The following is a 17,645-nucleotide window of genomic DNA, read 5'->3' on the forward strand; positions in this document are numbered from 1 at the left end:
TCACCCGCTTTCCCTCTTGCTCTCGTCATCTCTGCCCTATGTCGTTCCCCTATGTTTTCCACTAGCCTTTTCGCGTTGTCCCGCTTTTGTATTCCCTTTCCCTGTTTGGGTAATGAAAAAAAATGAATCAATGGGTTGTTGCTTTGTGCCAGCAGAGGTGTGGAATGGAAATCAATCTGCTATTCTAAAGACAAGAGAGCTGCAAAATAACACGGAGAAACACAAATGACATCAGCGCTTAGAAAAAGAGAGGAAGGGAGAGCCAGAGGAAGAGGGGAGGATGAAAAGACAGGAAGAAAGAAAGACTTTGAGTGACGTGACAGACGGAGGAAGGGTCGGTGTGGGTGGTGAAAGGCTGTCTAATCACTCCTCCTCCATGCCCCCACAGGAAGCTTTATGTTTTTTATAGCTGTCATGCACTACTAACGTAATACTATCCAACAAGTATTTTAAAGTCTGGGGCTGGGGATGACAATCCTAAAAAATGCTTGATAATAAAAGAGAGAAGAGCAGAAAAAGAGAGAGATAAAAAGAGGAAAAGCAGCTATCTTGATGTGAAAAGTGATGACGCTATCTTTGCAAGACAGACAGCTATAAATCCTATCGGCGCCGTCTCTCGATGATGTGTTCTCTAAATCCGGTTAAGTGCTAATGAATTATGTACAGAGATTAGGAATAATATGCACGGCAGATAATACCATCAGATTCTTCTGTGAATGATCTGTGTTTTTTAATCATATATAGGTGAAATCACAGAGAGATAAAGACTGTAAGAGATCAAGGATTACAAATTCATAGCTTGTGGTAAAAAAAAAATCAATAAAACAAAAACAAAAAAGAGTATTGTCATTATCATGACCCATACGGTCAATCTCAATGCTCCCCCCGCTGTGGATGATGTTGCGTACTGATGTATAGGGATTAGCAGGGATATGAAAGGCAGATAATAATGGCAGATTTCCCTACGATAGCTGTATGTGTTTGTTAATTCCCTCTCCCCCATTTCACCAGTGTAAATATTTAGCTCAAATAACAATCATTCCCTGCGAGATTGATCTAATCTGTGTAATCCTGAGCAAAACGGCAAAAGTCAAGAGGGACTCGCAGAGCTCTCCCTGTCAAGGCTGTCTCCAGTGAGTCAGCAAGCAGCATAGAGCGAGCTGCATTACTTTGCCGGGTTTCCCTGAGGATCATGAACTTTATCGCGTCGCTGTTTATCTGGTTTCTTTGTTGTTCATTCATGTATCATCTGTGTCGGTCTAATATGCCCTGATATGAACTAATCTGTCTGTGCTGTAATGTAATATGCCATGACCAATAGTCTGTACATACTGTATTCTCTGATAAAAAAAGTAGCTAATCTTTAACATTACCACCATTTCTGTTTTTTTGACAGAGAAACATTTATGTTTATGAAGTTATGCAAATGTAACTCATACTGAATAATGCACATATTTCATCATGTAATAGCTTTTTTATACATTTATGTTTGCCATTTCCTTTGGGTATCTTTCATATTTGCTGTACTTATTTATTTATTACTGTAGTCTTTCATTTACAGGATCAAAGCATTGTAGTGCCCCTGTAGCGCACTGGTAGCCAACTCGTAGGCTTCCTAGCGACAGGATCCAAACAGGATCATTAAAATTGCATCTAATCTACTGTAATCCAATCCACATAGCTCAGACTTGAGTAATTCTCTACCTCCACATTAGCCATATCATGGTTCAGTTTTCATTGCGTACTGTCTGACTCTACTGTGATGAATGTCGTCGTCTTACCTGTAAACCAGCGAGTCATCTTGGCTCCCATTGTATTGTATCTGGAACATCCTTATGCCCGGAATATTCCTCTGGAAGTTGAACTTGATCAGCGCTGTCGATGACGTGGCCTCGGCCGTTACAACCCTCTTATCCGCCCCACCCTTAACGTCACCCGTCACGTTGCTCCCGTTGGCGCCGCCTCGGGTTGACGTGGAAATGTCTGACGATCCCGGGTCGGGCTCCTGGATGTTGTTGGTGTTGTTGGAGATGTGGGGGAGTTTCATAATAACCAGGTCTATTGTTTGGTGGGCTTCACCGGCAGGGTTGGAGGAGATGCAACTGAAGGAGCCAGTGTCTTTCACCGTACTGATGAGGATGTCCAGGGTCCCGTTGTTGTAGACCAACGTTCTGGAGGAGTTAGACACCAGTTTGCCCTCGGGAGAGATCCAGTGGATTGCTGGCTCTGGGTCACCTCTTGCCTTACACCTTTAAAGAGAGAAAACCAGTGGAGAAGAACATATTAGAAACCAGACATAATGGGGTCAACCGTAAAGTACAAGCATAGCATCCTTCATGGTGGTTTCTGGACTATCTCCACCTTCCATCTGGGACTTGAGTGGGTGGGAAAAGAGGCGTAACATGATCTACTGTGTCGGCAGCGCACATTATTTGAAGTTAGAATACGCTTTACGTTACAGCCTGTGAATTTTTACTTTAGCAACCAAAACGCCCATCACCCTATTGTATTCATTATATTTATACTCACAGATTTCGTATTATTATGTCTTGTATACATATATTGTGGGAGTGAAAAGGGAAAATAATATATAAAGGTTAATTAGGACAGCACTCCAAATAATACTTTTTATTGCCACACGGATGTTTGGGGCAGGACGCCCTTCTTCAGGGTGTTTCAACCCTGGTCCCTTTTTGAAAAGGGACAAATGAAAGCAACCCCAAGGCATGTATTATTTCAGAGGTATTACTATAAAATGGTAAAATGAAAGCTGGGTAAGCTATCTCCATGTCATAACCAGATAAAAAAGGTATCATCAACACAAGCCATGTACCACTACATTTCCCTATCTTTTTGCAGTTGAATGTGTTAAAAACATGCTGCAAAAGATGAGAAATATTAGGTGGGTTGACCCTCTGATAATGGAGCTGGAGCTGAAGTCAAGACACAATAAAGAAAAGATAATAATAGTATCTCATTGATTTTCTTCGCCCCCTTTTTCTCCCCATAATTCCATATCTGAAAACATAACATCTATCATGATTTGAAGTGTATAACCAATATATATGCAAATGAAGTAATCATCATCTCCCAGGCCTCTTCTTGATTTAGATTCATCCTCCTTAAAATTGTGATGTCCCTGTCGTCTGCTTCATTGAACAGTTGGGCATTTCATGTATTCTTGAGCGTCTTGTAAACATAATGCATAACTACACGAATGAAAAAAGACAGTGTGTGACTGTGTGTTTGTGTGTTAGTGGTTTTAGGATAATGAGGAAACGTTTATCTTTTCCATTTCTGCATGTATTTAAACTATCTTTTATGTATCTCAGTTAAAAACTGATACCTGAGTATAACTCTCTGCCCTTCAAGCACCCGCATCTCATGGGAGTATCTGGTGATGAGTGGAGGTTCGCAGAGAAACTCCTCCTCAGGGATGGACCAGAAGTATCGGCCAGAGAGGTGTTGGGGTGAAGCGCATGTCTCCAGGTCGTCCTCTCTGTTTAGCCTTCGCAGCCACAGTAACTCACAGTTGCAGTGGAGCGGGTTTCCACCAAATGATAATGCAAAAGAAGTGGAGGTCATAACCCCTGATGTGGCCAGGACCTGGTAGTGTGAAACAATGATTGCAATGAAAAAATGTTCCCTTCTCTATCCTATGGCCTACTTCTTCCTGCAATTGGATGAGTGATTGCGTAAATCACCAGGGCCAGAAAACATGAAATATGATTAAAAATGTAGTTTAAATACCCATATATTTTAAGAAAGGTTTTACAGTGATTAAATATGGAAGTTGTCCCACTGAGCCACTATACATTTATACAGTGGCCCAACATCACATTTTTATTATTATGGGCAAAAACCTTTATCATATCTGTAAGCAGAGCATGGAATAGCTCTATTCTCACCAGTATGACCTTTTGAACATTTCAGTAAGGAGTACATAAATGATACCAATGTAAATGAACTGGTAATGTCAATACTTAAAAAAACAAAAGGTTTCAAAAAAAGGTTTTCTTGAGTTATGAGGGGACGTCAAAACACTTGAAAAGGCATTATGTGATATGTCAGTTGTTTAAACAGTTGTCAGTTAAGTACAAAGTGAAACTACCGCACACTGTGCGACTCAACCATTTAGTTTGAATTCAGTTCATCTACACACAAGAAAATGTAAGTTAGATGAAGTGCCTGATTGAGTTTCAGGGTTTTAGGCATTTTTGTTATGTTGGGTTTTTATTTTGGTGGGAATAAATCCTCTGAGAATACCTGTGCTCGTTGAAAAAGTGGGTCCGGCGGCAGCTTTAGGAGTTTATTAGAGGTGACGTCCAGCCGGTTGAGTTTCTGTAGCAGAGAAAATGTTCCCTCTGGAATGAAGTCCAACATATTGTGGTCTAAACTCAGCGTATGGAGGCTAATCATTTTCTGCAGGAGTAACAGAAAAAACAGAGAACATTTTTATCATTTTGAAAAGGAGTAAGTGGAGGAGTTTAAAAATGTAGGGATATGAAGAAAACACAGTTTTAATACTTCTTTCTTTATTTCTTTAGTCTTTCCAGAAAGCAAAACCCTGGTTATTGCCACAGTCCCTTTAATCTCTCATGCCTTGATGTACAGTGGTGATAGAAATGTTAAAGCTGAATTACAATGTTAACATGTCTATGTTGTAAATGTAAAGTTGAACTGAAAATAACAAAGCCATCATGTGGCTGATCAAGAAACGCAATTACCTAATACAGCACATATTTATCAAACTTGACTATAACTACTCAGGCAACTTAAAGGTGCAGTAGGTAAGCCTTATAAAACTAACTTTCTGTCATATTTGCTGAAACTGACCCTATGTTCGAGTAGAACTACATGAAGCAGGTCATTTAAAAAAAAAATCCGGCTCCTCTGGCACCACCTACAGCCTGTAGTGAGATTTGCAAAAATCCAATGCTCCCTGTTTAGATGCACCAATCAGGGCCAGGGGGGGTGTCTAACTGGGTGTCAATCACTGCTCATGCACACACATTCATTCTCCCTTGTGGGGGGAGGGGCTTAGGAGACCGTTTTGGGCTTTAGCGGAAAGGGGGGATCCTGGAGATCCTGGATCTTCGTAATCCTACCTACGGCACCTTTAAGTTGCAAAGCATGTTAGTAAGCTGATCCACAGAGGCACTGACATTTGTATTACATAGAAATGGATGGATGGAAATGGATAGAAAGGCTGACGAAGAGCACTAGTAACATTTTAACTGATAGCACTTAAAATGCTTAGGAATTAAGCTTAAGTGAATCTTAATGAATAGTCCACATAATGGCCTCCGCTCCCAAAAGCCCTTAAGATCTCTTAATTTAAATTTCAAATAAATGGCCAAAAAAGGTTTTACGGCCATTCAATTGTGCTTGGGATTGCATTTTTCTGAAAGGCCTCCAGCCTGACATGTTTTAAAGGCTACTGCAGTTTAAAGAGACCCTGACCTGGATGGCCTCCCAAGGTATAGTGTCCAGGTTATTGTAACTGAGGTCCAATTCTTCCAGTGCCAGCAGGTCGTTGAATGCTCCCTGGTGGATCAGCATCAGCTGGTTGTTGTTCAGAATAAGGTGGTGAAGCTTCGACATCCCGCAAAATGTATCATTGCCTATCCTCGTCAGCCGGTTACTGAGGGAGAGAGAGAGAGAGAGATTGATGAAACAGAAAGTACCCTCTAAATTAGTAAATAAACGACAACACCTCACATGTATTAATTAATCAATTTATCCCATAATATGACAACCACATCAGTCTACAGCTGTATGCAAATCCATACCTGTTGAGGTGTAGAGCTCTGAGGTTTTCCAAATCGGCAAAGGCATGAGGTGTGATGTAGGAGATGGTGTTTCTGGATAATGTTAGATCCACCAGCCGTGTCATATTTGCAAAATCTTTCCTCTTCACACTGTGGACACAGATAAGCACAGTTCAATTAGACAAGAGACATATATCACAATATGTCCCTCCAGCACTAGATCTGCTCAAGAAACAGTTTTGAGTAACACCACCAATTCCAGGTGTCAATCTTAATATTAGAGTATTCCTTTAAAATGTAATGTTGCCTATTTGTCAGTCCAATAGTGTTGATAGAGATTTTTAATGGGAAAAATCTTTCAATATTTATGAGTTAACATAATTCACATATGGTATTCTTTTCATCCTGTGCAGCTCATTCAATAACAGCATGTGTGAACAACTCTCTCCAAAGGCTACAAACCAGAGAACTGATGCTCTAAACTGCAGTGCTATCAGGAGACAGCCTTGAGCTGCTCCATTGACTTTGAACCGACTATGACTTACTCAGGGGGGCTTAAAGAATATGTTTTTTTCCCACACCTAAATGAGTTTTAGTTCATTGTAGTGCCGGCGGAAAATGTGCTTGAATCGTCATGAAAGGACCCTGGGCGATGTCGCTCTGTCCAAAAATTCAGCTTTGCCGGAGAGGCTCCAGGTTTTCTCGCATGATGACATCAATGACCAGTGTCTCTGTTTCAAGCTTTGAGAAACAATTGTTCATTCTCCCACACACATACTGAACTTTCAAAGGACTAGCATACTTAGCTCTTCAAGTATTATACATTGGTTGTTAATAATTAAATGTCGTGTAGTGATGAGACCAGACAACAATTGAGCCATGGAGAGGGTTCTTGTAGATGAGTTAACGAGTTCAAACAGGCAACAGGTGAGGAGTGCTAATAGGCTGGGGATAGTGAACAATGATACTGACTGAGAGGAGACTGGGTAGTGGCCGTGGCTGAGGGAGAGCCCAGTGCTGGTGTGACCCAGATGAGGTAATGCCTTGGTATAAGACTGAAGGGTTTTGAGTAAGATATCAGTTCCTTCTGTGCAGAGACGTGTCTCAGTTCTCTTGTGTAAACAAAGAGATCTTATTAATCCATCTACGGCTTTAAGAGTTTTCGTCATCAAAAGTATTAGTTTAGAGACCGGCCAGCCACGACAGAGAATTTCTATAATTTATTTAAAAAAAACATGACACAAATAGGTATTCATTTTAGATTGTTGAGAATTATTCACTAATGTCAGAGTTTAGTGAACACATTTTGAAAAGACAAAGATTTTGTGGGAATACGGCAGCCGAAAAGTGTATCAAGCAGGATCCTAACAAATCACTATACCAGACAGCTAGTATTATTAGCAGTTTTAGTGCTAGTAGTACCACTATCCTAGTAATAACAGTATAGTATGTTACACTTGCAGTAATTGTAGATGTAGAAGCTTAGGTTGCAGTTGCTTTTCACTAGTAGCAGTAGTTTGAGTGGTTACAAAATAGTCAGAAGAAACAGAACATTTTTATTTTACAGTATCACTAATAGATAACTTCTATATATTCTAAAATTCTTTATATATATTCTAAAGTGACTAAGTGCTGTAAACCTGATGCACGTTGTCGTCGGCTCGCATTGGGTCATCTCGTCACCTACAAACCTAAAAAGTTGTTCATTAATCTAATCTTTGCGTTAACCTAAGATTAAACCTACAGGGGAACTCACTGTAACTTTAGACAGAGATCATTTTTAATGTTTTTGTGATCATTGATTTACAAAGATACACTTAGATTTGCTCCTTGTACTGATTGCACGGCTGCAACTGCGACTTGACTTCCCTGCAGGTTTTCAAATTAATTTTACCTGACAGGGTGAAATGCCCGGAGGTTTTAAGGGAGTCCGCACATTTTACCTCTAAGAGTGATTTGTTGTTTTTGATACAGTATTGATGATTTTCGTTAGCTAGACGTCACCCAGTGTACCCAGACTATGTCTAAGCATTGTTGTCATTGAAAAGAATGAGGCCGTGTTTCATGCAATATAACTGTCACAAGGTTTGTACTAAAAGTTGTCCTAGTAAGGCAGTAACAACCGAAACAGTGTCTGCAGTATCAGCTGTATAAAGTACCAGTTCTCTAAATAGTAGTATTGTTGATGTGACCATTACCTTGTGACAAAGTTGTCAGCCAGCCGTAGCTCCACTGTATGCCTATCAATGTTTGGCGGTACAAACAGTAGACCTTTCTTGGCGCAGAGGGTCGCCAGGTTGGGTGACAGGATCTGACATACGCAGCGCTTCGGGCAGATCTGTGCCCGCACTGCCATGGCGACTGCCAGCATCACACACAGCCACAGCCTCTCCATGGTTACCACCCCACCTGGACACGACACCTGAGACAGAAAGACAGAGACAAAAGCAAGAGAGAAATGGAGACGTTAATGACGTTGGACTTTTTTTTCTTTCAATAAGAATTGAGCATATATTGTATAAGCCACACTGGAAATAAAATGCAAGGAATGCAAAGACAAAGGCATTTCTTCACCCAATTCAATTATTGGGGATTCTAGCCCATTGATTGACATAGTTTTTAATATATTCCCAGTGTTTCTTCAAAGTCTTTGTATGCAGTGCAAAGAAAAACCTGTGTGCTTCACACTGCGCACACTCTTCAACAGTGTTCACTCTACTGGGTATAACTGTCTCATGCCAGGCTGGACTAATATGACACACTGCACTTCCTTCTATATCAACACAACTGTATGCAGCTCTGAATGCAGAGAGCTATATTGAAAGTTTGAAGGTAGGATGATAAGTGCAGTATGGAGAAAGACTTGCACTTTACAAGTTGTTGTAAGTGTACTGTGTTAGTATGCATTAAGACTAGGATTGCAACGTTACGGTAATATTCAAAGTGAAAATGGGAATTAAAAGGGAATTTATGGGAATTACAGGAAATAATGAGCATAAAATGGAAATATCTGCTCAGGCTGTTTTTACAATGTCATATGCAGATAAAACTAACCTTTTACCATATCATAAGTGGATATAATCCATTCATTTGCCAAACAATTCCATTAATTTGGCAAAAACACTTTGTAATTGAAATGTGCCTTTTGGTGAGTTAGCTAGCTAGCAAGTTAACAGGAAAGTTTACTTTGAATTGGGCTGTGTGCAAACTTATTGTAGGCCAAGTGAACTAATTTATAAAATACATTTTTTACAATAAAGAATGAATGGAAATAGATCACTATAACTCTCCAATTACCATCTCAATTAAGCTACATCCCACATAGTAACAGCTAGCTCGCAAAAACTAGCAAAAGGTATTAACAAGTTATAAAGTGTGTTCTTTGCTTAAGGCTACTATCTGCTGGTTAACTGAAATATCATGATCAAAAATATAGACAGTGCAGTATAGGGTAGGGCTGTGCAATTAACCAAAATGTAATCGTGATTATATCGGCACCAAATGATCACGAAAACTGAATAATCGATAAAAACTATTATTTAGCTCATTACATTTTGCATGTAAACTCTTATTTTCTCTTGTGTTCTGAATGAAAAACTGTTGATTTATTTAACTTTTTTCACTGTTTTTTAAGTTCAGTAATTGCAACATCTTTCCAGAAGTCAATGAGTCATTGTGTTAAATTATTGTGATTTTAATAATATTGACCGAAATAACTGTGATAACATTTTTCCCCATAATCAAACAGCCGTAGTATAGAGCTGCATATGGGATGGGGATGCTGGCCAATGATCTGTACGTGTGATGAAGAGTGTGAGAGGCGTGCCTGACGTCAGGCTTTATACCCGTGCGGTACATCCAGTAAGCCGGACTAAACTCACCTTGGACATTTTCTGGAAAATTACCAGGAGTTTTCCGACCCTAATCAAGAATATAAGTATTTGTGCACATCAGTGACTCCTGAACATGAATTAAACTTGGCAAATGGAGTGAATCAGATTCTGATGAAGTTAAACATCTTAATGAGCAGACATGACTAGATGAACTCTAAGGCCTTAAAGAGTTGAATCACCACCAACTATTAGACATCGCTAATCAAGCCAGAGGAGATGTTTATTAGAGTAATTTATTGCTCAGCAGTGTTACACGCACACACACACACACACACACACACACACACATTCAGCCATCATTAGTAAGCAGCAGTGCTTGCAGTTAATTGGGAAAGGTTTAGAGCGAGTGAGAAAGAGCAGGGCGAGGAAGGGAGAGAGAACATGCTCATTAATGACAACCTTGATTGGGGTTTGAAGGACGTGGGTGAATCAGGATTAAAGGGATCACAGTGCAAATACACACACACTCTCACACACATTAATACACAGCCACAACACAGGCTTGGTGAGGATGAAAGCAGTTGAAATTTTGATTCAGTGGACCTTTCTCACACTTTATCATAAGAAGAAAAACCTAACCCTAACTCAATATCAAAAAAGCAGTGTATTGCAACATTTTCAGTAAGATACTGGCCAAAATAAAAAGATAAAAACAAGTTGTAGCTTATGGCTTTATTTATCGTTACAAATCATGTATCAATGTTTGCGAGATCAGTTAAAAGCCATCAATAAGAACAACCTTCAGTTGGCAAGTCATGAAAAATCCATTTTAAACAGGTTGTTCAAATTAATGTGGTCATGTTTCACACAATGAAATGATTCAGTAGTGTAATAACATAGCCCTAACGGATAGCTTTTAGAAAGGAAGAGATTTCAGCGAGCTGTAATTCCCTCTCACTGAGAAGCAAAGTTAACGTGTTAAAATCCAAATGCTTTTTTTGTTTAATTTTGCCTCCATCTGTGGTGTGGATTCGTTCCTGTGGTGTTGCTGCACTGCACTTCCCAGACATGGATTGTCAGATAAACTGTATGGCCTGACACTGCTCATGCTAACCGGAAGAATTAAAAGCAGTTCTGTTATTCATTCCAAACTGGAAATATAAATCTAATGTTTGCCAGAGGTGTTTCCTGGAGAAGAACTGCCAGACTTTAGGTTTTTACAAAAGTCCAATATTTTAAAACTGGCTATGGGTTAAATAATCACAATCATTTTCAGAAGAGAGTAATAATACAGCTATTTCAATAGACATACATGACATATTATTTGTTAAGTGATCATACGGCATAGTTATATATTTTTATTATTGTCAGCAAGTGCATGTGTCATTATATTGGCCCCATTTACACCTAGTATTAAAGGTGCAATATGAGTTCCTGCATGACGTAACTTCTGTTGACGTTCCAAGTAAATATCAAACAAAACAGAGCAAGCTCGCCCCTCCCCCCATATTTCCGTAACTGTCATGACTAACTGACTAACTGTCACTAACCCCCACCCCCTCCGCCAACCATCTTGTCGGTGATTGGCTGGAACCTGGTTTGTTGTATTTTGGTGCACAGCTTGTGCCCCTAGTGTTTGTTTGACGTTTACGACCCCTGTGTTGTCTCCCGAGACCGGGCTTTTTCACAGTGTATTCAGGGGGCAGGCAGCTAGCGGATCAAGGAGAGATGCCTACGATTTGAGACAAAAATTAAATCACGCTGAAACCATGCAGGAACTCATAGTGCACCTTTAACATACGGGGCCCTATTTTAATGATCTAAGCGCACGGTGTGAAGTGCATGGCGCAGGTGCATTGACGTGTCCAAATCCACTTTTGCTAGTTTGACGGCAGAAAAAAGGGTCCATGTGCCAGGCGCATAATTCAAAAGGGTTGTACTTAGTGTCTTCATTACGTAATTCATAGGTGTGTTTTGGGCGTAACATGCAATAAACCAATCAGAGTGTCATCTCCCATTCCCTTTAAAAGCCAGATGTGTTTGGACCTTGGCGCATTGCTATTATGATGGCGGATTTGCATTTGTGTATGGGGTCTTAGAGCCACCAATTATTACACATTTGGTGTGCACATGAGTATTAATGGTTGCAAGACAATATATGTGGAATTATCTCAAAATAAACTACAGAGGTCATGTTAATTGTAAAAAAGGAACATGTCACAAACTGCAACGGTGTCGATCATTGATGTGTGTTTAATAGATTTGGGGCCACAATTGAGATCTATGGCACATCGGAATAAGCTATGTCAGGTTTTGGATGCACAGCCATTACTCTTTATTATAATAAATGTATTGTTATTTTTGGTCTTTTGTTTAAAAAAAGAAAAATATAGAATATCACCATCCTTATCCTTTAATGTTGCCACTGAAACTGCACACCAGCAAGAGATATTACAATGACGGATATAGAAGGACAATTACAGAGAAGTGTTTGGAGATCAATTCATTATCTGTTTCAGTAATTTACCTTTTTTCCTTAATTAAAGATAAAACTCTACTGCAGGTTGATATAAATGCTGCATATTCATATTATATTAAATCATTACCCATGTCTGTTTAGCTGTGTGGTCCACTCTCTATATAGCTAGTCATTTCTGTGTAATTACTGAGCTGAAATCTGCTGCCACCTTGGAGGTCATACAATGCCTGTTTTTTTCCCCCGCTCTATTTGAGTGCAGAGAAAGAAGAGCAGAAAGACAGAGCGGCAGCTTAATAGAGCGCTGGATGACTCATATGTTAAACCGCAGAGAGAACGAGAGAGAGAGAGAGAGAGAGAGAAAGCTCATGACCCCTTTGACACAAAAGCAGATATCAGCTTATTAATTACTCTGAGAAATGACTGGTAATGAGAGTGAATGAGTGAGAGAGGCAGAGGAAATGCAAAAGGAAACGAGGGAGAATTATCAGAGAGGAAGAGGAAAAAAGAGAGATCAGAGAGCGAGCTAATTAAAATGAGTGCTGAGCTGTGAAAGTAAAAGGGAGAGACGAAATTTCATTTAGCGAGAAAAGACGAGGTAGGATAGATGATGCTGGCGTCACGCTGCAACGCTCATACGTGACACGCAAACCACATTCACTGTATGGGAAAATGTCACTTCTCTTACACATGGAGAAAAAAAAAAAAAGGTCACGGTGGAATTGAGCTCAATTTCACACATTGCCTTTCCATAAACACACACAAGTCACAGACTCGGTGTAGCTTGAGGTGACATGTAGGACCACTGGGATCAAATGGAATGGTGAATTAACCAAAGGGATTATGGGTAAGGAGGACAAATTAAGCTCTGTTTGTAGTGGTGTGTAAAATACGATTCTGTTTCACACATGTGTGCAGGCTGCTTTATCCACTTCTTTGAAAGCCTTCCACACTGACAGAACCACTTCCCTAAAGGGCTCCGATAAAGCCAGTTTCACCCCTGGCTTGCTCACTGATGAACAACTGGCTTCCCGGACAGCTGAAATGGATTCTCCACACGCTCCATATACTGAAACTGATCTTAGCCTGCATTCAAATCTCATGAGGATAACCAGCGAAACGACTTGGCAGTAAAAAGCGACATCTTGGATGTATTCACACATTCAAACTCTTTTGAAGCTGCCAAGAAGCTACGATTTAACAGTTCTGTCGACTTTTGTTGCTCTTGATCAGCTGTTTCACATTCAATTCATATGCAGTTTGCCAGTGATACATCCAGGCCATACGTCTTATAGCAAACTATATATTGCAATGCTCAGAAGAAAATAAGAAATCCAGTAGGTTTATTTTGTCTTCTTGTGTTTGAATCCCCATTTATTTTGCATCTGAGAGCTAAGGTAAACAGCTGTGTAGATTTGGTTCAAGGGTTAAGACAGGCTTAAACCTTTGTTGTTGAGAAAAAAAATGATGTAACCTCTTAAACCCAGTTGCTGTGTCTAGTAAAAATCACCTAAATGCCACTAGACATCATTGTATCTTAGCTCTAAGGGCATGAACATTAAGGGCACATTTCTACAGCTAAGATCATTTAATTAATTTCTATAATAATCTTTTTCATCATGTATGATTTCATGAAGTTAACACTATCATGTGTCAAAATAATGTAATTTTGACTCCAGAAAGAGGGCTACTGATGCAAAAAAAAAACAAAGATGTATTACATAACCGATTCCCAATGCAATTTTCATGTCAATTAATATATTTGACAGTACTGTAGCAGTCTGTAAAGAGACAGAATTAACATTGAGTATGTTTACATGCACACCAATATTCCACTATTATTCCGAATATGACAATATTCCGAATTTGACACAGGTCATGTAAACAGCATATTCCGGTTGGATATTCCGAATATACTGTAGAATTTTCCGATTAAGACATGTGGGATATTCCGGTATTATTCAGGTGTTAGAGGCATTCTTTGGACATGTATACAGCACATTCAGAATATGCATCTCAATTCGGGTTTCTTTACCGCAGGCTTATGGTCAGCGTTGTGCGTTGCTATGGTTGCTGTCCACAAACCAACCAGCCAACAGTTTGCAAGGCTGCAGACCCGATAAGAAGGAGAAACACAGCTACTTTTAAACATTATCAAAGACTTGGATATCAATATGTCTTTGGATATGGACACACATCGCTACGTCAAGCTTTTTGAGAAGCTGGTTGAAGGAATAAAAAAAACCCTTTTTTATTCCTTCAACCAGCTTCTCGAAAAGGTCGTCGTAGTACTTTTTTTATACCAATTTTTTCATTAGTCTGTAGGATATGATGTGTAGGATGGAATCTCTCTGCAGCACCACAATACCTAATTCAGAATGGTTTGACACATATTTTGCCTTTAACATATATTGCGCCCCATCTTGCGATTTTGATAAAATTGCGATAAATTGTGCAGCCCTAGTTACCACTGTATATTGTTCCATTGGTGTTTCTAAATTCTTTCCTCAGCAGTTAGAGATATGGTCAGCTGAACTGGAAAATCAGAAAGCTAAAACCATTTTTTTGACAATTTACTAAGTGCACAAACAGCGCTATTACATGGCATTTCTCTGAATTACCTTCTACAGTAAGTTCAACATTCATCAAGTTTAGATGCCATTTTGCTGTGTTTCAGCTGAACTTTGGCTTGTTTTAACACAGCAATAAAGTCAAACTAAGCCCACAGCTGTGTTGTATCCCCCCTGTATGTTCTGGTTTAGCTAAACCCATTTTAACTGCAGCTAAGCTAATCAGATACTCAGTGATACAGCAACAGGAACTGGTTAGCAAGCATCAGCCCGCTGGGCTGGGTCAAGTTGTCACAGACTCATGCTGTGCCACCAGAGGGTTTTGTTCAAACCCTAAAGAAATTTGCTAAAAATTCTAGTGGATAACTTAAAGTTTCCAAAGATACCACATTTATTAGGCTGAATGTTCTGGACATGTGCATGTAAAAACATTTGATGGAATGGTACAGCCATAAAACACATATTCTTGGGTTTGAATATGTGAACATCATATAACAGATAAGTCTTCAATAGCTTCCAAAAAGTGGGAACAAGGACATAATATATACTGTCACAAATAACAAAACAACAAATGACTTCTTTTTATTTAACTTTAAAGCTACTGAAGAGGAAAAAAAGGTGAGGTGTCAACTAGGTGACAATTTAGAGGAAGTATTTCCTGGTACTATTTACAACTAAGAACTGAACAGTACCTTTTTCTGACTGACAGGTGAACTGTATTGTTAAGTCAAGAGCTCTAGCCACCATCTTTACCACATGATCTGAATGTGGCTTTAAAAGTAGGAAACCACATCAACCTAAAGTATCATCCAGCGGTTTGCAGGGCTCTTTGTTGTTGTGTCAGGTAGTTTACTATGGCACTTGTGTTGTTAAAATAGATTAGTCATGTCAGAGTTAGGAAAACACTTCATATGTTGAAGGGTTCTCCAACAGTCTCAGAGCGCTGGGCTCTTGAAGGGAAGAGCAACGTTGTTTACTGCAACATACTATTCAAACCGCTCCACAATCCACACAGACCTAAAGTATTTAAGTGGCAGAGAAAATTACATCATTAAGCATTGTTTTAGATTACTGTACATATATTAGGATGGTGGTACAAATTTGGAAACTCTCCTTTAGATTTCTCCTTTATTTGTCAGATTGATGCAGGCTACAGCAGATTATAGTAATATGAGATAAATCTAATGCATATCTCAGTCAGTTCGTTTGATATAGTGCATTTGCTCTGTTCAATCACCTATTATGGAATATAGCATGCAATGATTAAGATAATGTATAGACTCTGATGTTATAGTGTATAGGATTGTTGATTGTACTGTATTATTGGAGATACATGTGCATGTTTCTCTACTTTATTTGATCACACATATGTACACATTGCTTATCAGCAGGGCATTTACTAAGGGTCAGTTCTCTTAAGGCTCTATGGACAGATATCTGCACATAAATGCAGAATCTGTAGGGGACAAGATTTTGGTATCGGCAACTTCCTGGTTTCTGTTTGTAGTCCGAGTAGTATTGACCAATCACATTTGAGTGGGCTTTGGTTGCATGCAGGTAAATGGTCCGTGTTGAGACCAAAAGAGGCGGATGGGTTCCGAAATTGAGAATCAGTTAACCCGAATTATAAAAAAATACCCGCTTTGTCACTTAACCATATCATATAACCGCACAGATGGTTATGATTTTCATACATTGATTTTAACGATTGAAGAATTAGGAAACTATCAGCTATTACACTTAGTTCTCAGATAAATGGGAATTTGAACATGTACAACTACATGACGACTAGGCAAATCCATGTCATATGATTAAAAGCACCAAAACAGCTACTAAATGGTCGTTGTTGTTTGACTGTTTTCTCAACTTCTGTTTCCACAATCAAGAGTTAACTTTTAGCCTTTGATTAAAAGGTTGCTTTTAAAAACTAACATGACACAACAACTTAAACATAACTTATCAGCGTTTCCTGATGCATTTGGGACACTAAAAGAATGTTGATTTAACTCTTTACACCCACATCAGAATTGACAGGAGATGCACTTCAAATGTGTATTCTAACACATTAAGAGCAGATTTGAGACAATGGAGACAAAGCTCATGCAAAATGGAAGTACATTTAGTCACCTGATTCAAAGCATGTAGGCATAGCTGTTGCCGCTGGAAAACCTTTTAGCTGTTGTTTATTCATTTTCTCGAGTGAATTAATAGTTTACATGGTCTTCTGTGCCTTCAAGCTTGTACCTTGGTTGTTTGTACCAGCATCTAATGCATAACAAAAAAGCACCGAAGCCCAAGCCACTTAACTAACCCGGCCGCTGGCTTCCTGTTCTCTTGCTTCCACTCTTTGGCTTTGTTTTTCTGTTTGTCCACTGGAGTAAACCTTATGCTTAAGCTAATGGCTTTACCCACTTGAACAACAGGGGTCAGCAGCTGCCTAAATACATCACAATTACTCTTTATTCAATTAGTGCACTTTGAGAATGCTGCACTGAGCAAGGCCAAGCACAAACCCGCACAAACCCACACACACACAAGCTCTAGAAATTCTGATCGTATATAGGCAAATAAGCAGCCAACCACACACAAGCACACACACATGCAGCTAAAGGAAAATTAATCCCAACCACAGAAAGTCTCAAATCTCATCTGCACGGGTGTTTTGCATTCCAAGCTGAAGCCAAATACATTCTATGTGTGCACAAACTTCATACAGACACACATACACATGCAGGAGGTAAAAATATTCAAAATAACAGATGGCCTTTAAAACGTTTACAAGGCAGATTTACAATTCTAATGTCACAGTGACAAAAGCAGGTTTCTCATTTCTAGCAGACAACCGCTGCTGGAAAATGTTATCAGCTGTAGCTGGTGAGCTAATAAAGCTAAAGTTAGCTTCATTGGTCGGTAAAAATAAAAAATAAAATACAGACTCCAGCATGTTTCAAGCTGACCTGTTATTAAGTGAGAACCTTGTAAAAAGAGCCATTTA

At 39.3% G+C, this 17,645-nt stretch overlaps 1 protein-coding gene across 1 annotated transcript in view; it reads right to left on the bottom strand.

The window, feature by feature from the left end:
- Positions 1–17,645, bottom strand: part of lrfn5a (leucine rich repeat and fibronectin type III domain containing 5a) — a 120,323-nt gene that overhangs the window by 17,789 nt on the left and 84,889 nt on the right. Inside the window, exons 4-9 of the mRNA XM_078278171.1 lie at positions 7,970–8,193; positions 5,793–5,921; positions 5,464–5,644; positions 4,267–4,422; positions 3,347–3,606; positions 1,782–2,249 (exon numbers count right to left, since the gene is read on the bottom strand). Coding sequence (XP_078134297.1) covers positions 1,782–2,249; positions 3,347–3,606; positions 4,267–4,422; positions 5,464–5,644; positions 5,793–5,921; positions 7,970–8,166 — 1,391 coding nt within the window. The 5' untranslated portion in view covers positions 8,167–8,193. The remainder of the gene's footprint in view (positions 1–1,781; positions 2,250–3,346; positions 3,607–4,266; positions 4,423–5,463; positions 5,645–5,792; positions 5,922–7,969; positions 8,194–17,645) is intronic.

The sequence above is a fragment of the Sander vitreus genome, chromosome 20 (assembly GCF_031162955.1).
Source record: "Sander vitreus isolate 19-12246 chromosome 20, sanVit1, whole genome shotgun sequence".
Classification (NCBI taxonomy): Eukaryota; Metazoa; Chordata; class Actinopteri; order Perciformes; family Percidae; genus Sander; species Sander vitreus.